The sequence below is a fragment of the Tasmannia lanceolata genome, unplaced genomic scaffold (assembly GCF_043159265.1).
Source record: "Tasmannia lanceolata isolate RefF3 unplaced genomic scaffold, GAP_Taslan_0.1 ptg000019l, whole genome shotgun sequence".
NCBI classification, from domain to species: Eukaryota; Viridiplantae; Streptophyta; class Magnoliopsida; order Canellales; family Winteraceae; genus Tasmannia; species Tasmannia lanceolata.
In genome coordinates, this window is record NW_027518696.1 from 28,796,433 (window position 1) to 28,803,675 (window position 7,243).

The following is a 7,243-nucleotide window of genomic DNA, read 5'->3' on the forward strand; positions in this document are numbered from 1 at the left end:
CTCTTTTCTTGGTGATACCAACACCGCCCCTACACCTTGGCCTCGATTGTTGACTGCTCCATCAAAGTACATCAACTACTTTGTGTCTGGAACTTCATCTTCCACAGTCATTATCTCCTCATCTGGAAACTCTGCTTTCAAAAATTCATTATTTTCTGCTGGTGAATCGGCTAACTGTTCAGCTATCACACGCCCCTTAATTGACTTCTGAGTGACATAAGTGATATCGAACTCAGACAATAACAACAACCACCTGGCGGTTCTTCCGGTGAGAGCTGGCTTCTCAAACAAATATTTCAATGGGTCCATCCGTGAGAGTAGAAGAACCATATTCGATAACAAATCCTCAGCTTCTGAGTAGCCCAAACCAGTGCTAGACACGTCTTTTCGAGGATGGTGTACTTCTGCCCAAACATTTTCTTGCTGACGTAGTAAATGGCTCTTTCTCGCTTTGACTCCGGGTCTTGCTGCGCTAACATACACCCCATCGCTGTGTCAGTAACAGACAAGTACAGCAACATCGGTTGTCCTGGTATGATTGGTGACAAAACTGGTGGTAAAGCCAAACACTGCTTGATTTTCTCGAAAGCTTCTTGACACTCTTCGTTCCATTTCTTTGAAGCATTCTTCTTTAAGAGCTTGAAAATCGGCTCACAAGTCGTTGTCAACTGTGCAATGAACCTTCTCAAGTACTGAACCTTTCCTAAGAACCCACGGATCTGCTTCTCAGTCTTTGGCGGAGCCATTTCTTGAATAGCCTTTATTTTCTGCGGATCTACTTCAATCCCTCTCTGGCTGACCAAGAATCCCAGCAGTTTTCCTGATGTAACCCCAAATACACACTTATTCGGGTTGAGACGGAGCTTGAACTTTTGGAATCGCTGGAAGAACTTTCTCAATGCCCCTGCATGCTCTTCCCTGGTCTTCGCTTTAACGATCATGTCATCAACATATACTTCGACCTCTTTGTGTGTCATGTCATGCAGTAAAGTGGTAGCAGCCCTCTGATATGTTGCTCCAGCATTTTTGAGTCCAAATGGCATAACTCTGTAACAATATGTCCCCCATTGAGTGATGAAGGCCGTCTTGATCATGTCTTCAGGAGCCATCTTGATCTGGTTGTATCCTGAGAATCCATCCATAAATGAAAGGAGAGCATGGCCCGCTGTGTTGTCCACCAAGATGTCAATGTGTGGCAAAGGAAAATCATCTTTCAGACTTGCTTTGTTCAGATCTCTGAAATCCACACACATTCTGACCTTTCCGTCCTTCTTGGGCACCAGTACTATGTTAGCTAGCCATTCCGGGTATTCAGCAACTTGTATGAAGCCAACATCCAATTGTTTCTGAACTTCATCTCTGACTAACAAGTCCCACTCTGGTTTCATTTTTCGGAGCTTTTGCTTTTTCGGCATGGCACCTGGGATTAGGGGAAGTCTATGTTGAACAATGTCCTCACTTAATCCCGGCATGTCATCATAGGACCAAGCGAAAACTTCTTTGAATTCCTTTAATAGGGCAATTAATTCCGCACCCTCTTCGGGAGTTAATGTTTTGCCAATTCGAATTTCCCGAATTAGGGTTTCATCACCAATATTGATGGTCTCGATTTCCTCTTCGAATGGTTTTGCTCGACGCTGCTCCTCCTGCCTAATCATGTGTTTGATTTCAGAGGGAGTTTCGTCGGCATCCTGATTAGAGGGGGAGTCTTGATTATTATTATTATCAATTTGATCAGATAAAGAAGCAGAAATTGAAGTAGAGACAGGCGAATAAAAAGAAGAGTCTTTTATTTCATTCAAAGAAATCGAAGTTACATCTGTTGACGCGCCTTCAATGGGCTCAGTATTGAAATCTTTAGAAATCTTTACAGACTCATCAGACTGGACTATTGTATGAACAGACTTGACAGACTCGGTAGACTCAACGGAAGATGCAACGGACTCTGCATCGGACTGAACAACGGCATCAGAAGACTCCTCATCAACGGGCTCGATCACAACTTTACCTGCATCAAAAGAAACATCAGATATAGAAAACTCTATTTTTGACTCGGAAATGGACATATAGTTAGAGACAACAGACTCTTTGATAGAAACAGGACTGTACTAGATGACGACTTGGGGTATGACCTGGGAACTCCAGTTCGTGAGAGGTCCCTCGGCTGGGGTGATAAGGCTTTCAGGATCAAGGATCAGCGCATCTCCTCCGATCATGGCTACAATCGGTAACTCAACCTCGAACGGGGAATTTAGAAGACACGGCTCAAGGATATCGGCCCAATCAACCTCTTGTTCGATCTCGTGAATCTGCAAACTCGGGTACTCATCTGGCAGCTCCATATCAAAAAATATCTCAAACCCCGGCAGCTCTTGCCCTGTTAGCTCATCAACCCACGGCTCTGCGAACCCACAGAATGCAAAGTCATCTCCCTCTCTGCGGTACTTACCATTTCTGATCAGACTAAACGGTTTCATCGGCAGCTCTAGACCCTGGCAACGGAGCTCGGACCATTTCCGCATGTAATTTCTCATTTCTCTAATCTCATCACGAGAAGGTTCATATCCGAGTCCGAACAACCCTTCATTCTTTCTAATTACAGGCCATTCGACTATCCCCTGATGATTGCGACCCAAACCTGCACCGGGAAGGTACCCCTGTTTACGCATCATCTTTACAACCCGGGGATTAGTGCTGGTGAGGAACAAAATCTCTTCATTCTTTGCTTTCTCAAATGATATGGCTGTGACTTTTACAGAGAACCCGGTCAGACTAACATCACCCTTCTTTTCTGAGGTACCCTCTTGCGAAATTTGGCCTACCTCTAAATCAGGATCACCCTTGACTGTTATCACCCTGTTGTTTCTGATGAACTTCAGTTTCTGGTGCAGTGAAGAAGGGATAACTCCAACCTTATGGAGCCAAGGTCGGCCCAGCAAGAGAAGGAAAGACGTTTTGATATCGAGCACTTGGAACTCTACTTCAAAGATTTCTCCTCCTATCAGAATTTCGGTTGCTAGTGTTCCAATAACATCGCGTCTGGTACCGTCATACGCCAAAATTCCTTGTTCAGAAGGGATGAAGTCACTCGGCCCAAATCCCAGGACAGTAGCAGTGGCTAACGGACATACGTTCAGCGCAGACCCATTGTCAACTAATACATCTGGAACCTTCTTCCCGTTACAGACAACAGTGATCTTCAGGGGACGCGTATGATTGTGACCTTCAGATGTCAGATCTTCATCAGTGACAGAAAGAGTCTTGGACACCCTTGCCATTGCTACTAAACCAACCAGCTCATCAGACGTAATATCTACAGATACCTGTGCAGCATTCAACTCTCTTAGTACAACTTGACGGTGCTTTGGGGAAGCCATAAGCAAACCCCAAATTGAAATATTAGCCTGGGTCTTTTTAAGTTGACGTAAAAGATTCTCATCCTCTTCTTCGCAACTCGGCTTGTTATGCTTCTGCGCTTCTGCGGCCCTTACGACTTCAGCTGGGTTCTCGGCTCTCAACTCAATAGGTTTGAAGATTCGCCCACCACGAGTAACATGGCGGACTTCGTCACATTGATCGTTCAAGAAATCAAAATCGTCATCATCAAAGCTTAGAACATACGGAGCGACATCTGGGACTTCCTCTTCATCACATTGAAGGATGTAGGGACCAGCAGAAGACTCAGCATAATCATCTTCATCTCCACCAAGCACATAAGGCTTCTCTTCCCCTACTTCTTCAATTTCCTCGCCAAATGCCAAGACAGTCGGGGAATCGGAAGCGATAGCACAAATCAAGGAAGCAGGGTCAAGAATAGGCTCTTCAGTAAAAACCGCCCCAACTGTAGGTGGAGGCCGCGCAGCATGAGCTGGTAATGGATTCCGGGTAGTGTTTGGCATAAATACAGTAATTTTTTTCGCTTCTATCATATCCTGGATTTTATGCCTCAAGGCCATACAGTTATCTGTTAGGTGCCCTGTTCCTTGATGATATGCACAATGCTGATCCTCACGCCAATATCTGGGGAGAATAGGTGGTGGAAGTCTCGGTTCTAAGAGAGTGATCTTTTTGTCTCTTAGTAACTTTTTGAGAGCGACAGATAAAGGGTAAGGTAGCGGATCAAAATGCCTTGGCGCTTTCCTCGCTGGCTGCTCTGTCTCTGCTATAACTCTTCTCACAGGGCGCGCAGCAACCACATTGTTAACTTCAGGCTTTGAAACTACCATTGGTTTCTTTCCATTCCTAGGATCAAAAGATGACTTCGCCAGAGAACCCTTCAACAACTCATCTTCAGTTATGGTTCCTGTCTTGATCGAGTGATTGAAGTCAGAATAATACTGCGTCGCCATGAAGTGGTAATACTGCGGAGACAGGTTCTTGACCACAATTTTGATATGATCTTCTTCAGAAGGACGGTTAGTCATCTGGGCCGCTTTTCTCCTCCATCTTCTCACAAAAGACGTAAATGTTTCCTGGGGTCCTTGCTTGATCGCTTTCAGATCCCTCTTTGTAACCTCTATCCCTTCTTCCATCGAAAATTGCTCAACGAACTTGTTAGCAATTTCGTCTAAAGTTCCGAGTTCTTCGGGTTTCAGATGAAGGAACCACTTCTTAGCTACTCCTGTTAGAGACATCGGAAACACTTTAGCGATCTGCTCTGGAGACAGCCCATACCCTTCTAAATTTGAAATGAACGACCTCAGATGACTCCACGGGCACCCCGTCCCATCATATTTATCAAAGTCTGGCATTCTGAATTTTGGAGGAAGGGTGACACCAGGGAAAAGGGAAAAATCAGGCATATTGACCTTCTTTGGGCCCTTAACTTGCATGCTTTCAACTTGTTGGGTCAACTTTTCAACTCTATCAACCAATTCCTTCTCTTTGCCTGGCTTAGCTGATTGCGGAAGACAATTCTCCTCTACATATTGTTCGTCATAGAAATCATCTTCAGGGGAAATGACAGACCGATTAAAGCCTGGAATCACATTAGTAGGATTTTGGACGACAGGTGCTTTCGAGGTAGCGGCTTTCTCGCTCTTCAACTGAGTAACCTCTTCCTTTAGGGAAGATACCTCTCTTGTAAGGTTCCTCATCATGTCTCTCATTTCAGCAAGCATCTCATTTGACTCGGCCATTTGTTTAAGACCAGGGGAGATAAGTGGAAATAAAGCTGGTGGGAGAGGTGAAGAAGATCTACGACTTAGCCTCAACGTAGAAGATTGCCGGGACCAAGTAGGCTGTGAAATGGTAACTTTTTTCAAAGCAATGGCTATTGGTTAACTCAGACTCCTGAAATGGAAGTAAGAACACTAATTTAAATTAAGATAATCAGAAAGAATGTTATGCACAAATTAAAACAACAGGTAATACAAACACATCTCTCCTCTGGGCAAGAACCAGCAGTACAACAATTGTAAGAAGGGTCATGACGGCCCATCAAACCTAAACGGATAACCATCACACTTAGAGTGTTTCAGATAAAAATCCGACAACATAATGGCCTTACAAAAGGATCATGGCATGGTAAACTCATGGTTTATCACTAACCCTAAACAATAGCGGTCACACTCAATATATTCCGGGTAAAATCCGGTAGCATAACGATTGTACAAAGAGATGTGGTAAGGTAAGTACATGGTTTAGCAACAAGCCTAAAAAGATGATGACCACACTCAGGACATTTAGAAAAAATCCGGCAGCATAACAGCTGTACTAGGAGATATGGTACGGTAAGCACATGATTTATCAATACTCCTAAAGGATAATGGTTACGCTTAAGATTTTTGGAGAAAAACCGGCAGCATAACAACTGTACAAGGAGGGTCTAGGCAACCAAGCATAAAGAATATGCCGACAAGGTCAAAATGAAACAGGGCTCTCAGCAAGAACACACACACTCTGGTAGTGATAATGGCAAAGTAGACTCACAATTGGCATGCGGAGCGATCTGATCAAGATCGATCAAAGGATCAAGCCCAGGGAAGATAGATCATGGCTATAAAGATAATGATGTGAAACCAATGATCTGATCATAATCCAAAAGACGGATGGATGGGAAAAAAAAGATTAGATTATGAAAGAAAATCTAACTATGAAGCAAGCCCTAATCTAGTAATAAATATATGTACATATATATCCTAACCAGGGGCACCAATCCTAGTCTAATCTTGCGGAGTCAAGGAAGTCTCGACTCATGACAGACATGTGAGTGTACTAGGACCGCGTTGTAGCCACTTAAAGTGAACTACAATAATCTATAGACAGGACAAGGCTCCTAAATCTAGGCTCCACATGTGTAAGCAACACATGTTCGTCCATAAATGCAAACAAAAGACCATGCAATATATAGAAGGGGTACCGTTGCGAGGTCCACTTGGCCGGGTGCATAGTTACTTGTACACTGTGACAGAGAGTCCAGTGTACGAACTATGTCCGTTTTACACACGAAGTGTCCAGGTGCTGAGTATACTACTGGTGCGGTAGCGCTAGAAGGCGGGTATAGCCCTCACGGCTTCTACTCATAGTATCTCTCCGAGGTAAGCAGTCTGATAGCACATCCACAGCAGAAAGTAACCACAAAACAGATAATATATGCAAATGATGGAAGTGAGTGTGTGAGCCCTTGTTTTATTTACGCACCTATCTGGTGCCCCTGGCATTCTAACGGAAAATGTTCCCATTTAAAATTATTTTAGTCCAAATTTCTTCAAAATCAGTAAAAATGGCATTTTTACAGAGTTAGGCAATGTTCCAAGAAATCCCCAGCATAGTCGCCAGCCTGTGGACCCCGATCCCGAGGACGGTGGGCGAGGGACACGAGGTCCCACGTCGATCTTCTAAGATCTCCACAATGTGAAGGAGAGCTCTACCAAGGAACTCTCAAAATGGTGCCACTCATAGCATGGGTGGCGATATAAATGAGATACCTCTCGATTCAAGGACCAGCCCGGAACCAAGATGTACCCATAAGAAAGAAGAGTCGCCATCCAAGGAAGTAGGCCCTGGATCCCATGAAATACTCTATTGCAACGGATAACCAGAGATACAAAAGTCCGTGCCTGATGACGAATGGGGAAGGTATTAAGCGCCCCCAATTCGCCCAAGTGCAAACACCTGGTCTCTTATGCCATTTTTAATTAATTTTGAAGAGTATTGGGCTAAAATCATGTGAAATGGGAACGAGTATCCCCGAGAAAATGTCTATCTAAGCATGCATGACCCGGGGATGGGCAAAAGAAAA

The 7,243-nt window shown here is 44.2% G+C and overlaps 1 protein-coding gene across 1 annotated transcript; it reads right to left on the reverse strand.

Annotated features, from left to right (window-relative positions):
- Positions 1–75: 75 nt before the first annotated feature.
- Positions 76–5,138, reverse strand: LOC143852476 (uncharacterized). The gene is made up of 7 exons (XM_077361861.1): positions 2,970–5,138; positions 2,141–2,882; positions 1,832–2,008; positions 1,260–1,420; positions 682–1,004; positions 328–490; positions 76–207 (listed from the first exon to the last, which is right to left on the reverse strand). Exons 1-7 carry the CDS (start codon positions 5,136–5,138, stop codon positions 76–78), a joined length of 3,867 nt encoding a protein of 1,288 aa, XP_077217976.1.
- Positions 5,139–7,243: the final 2,105 nt, after the last annotated feature.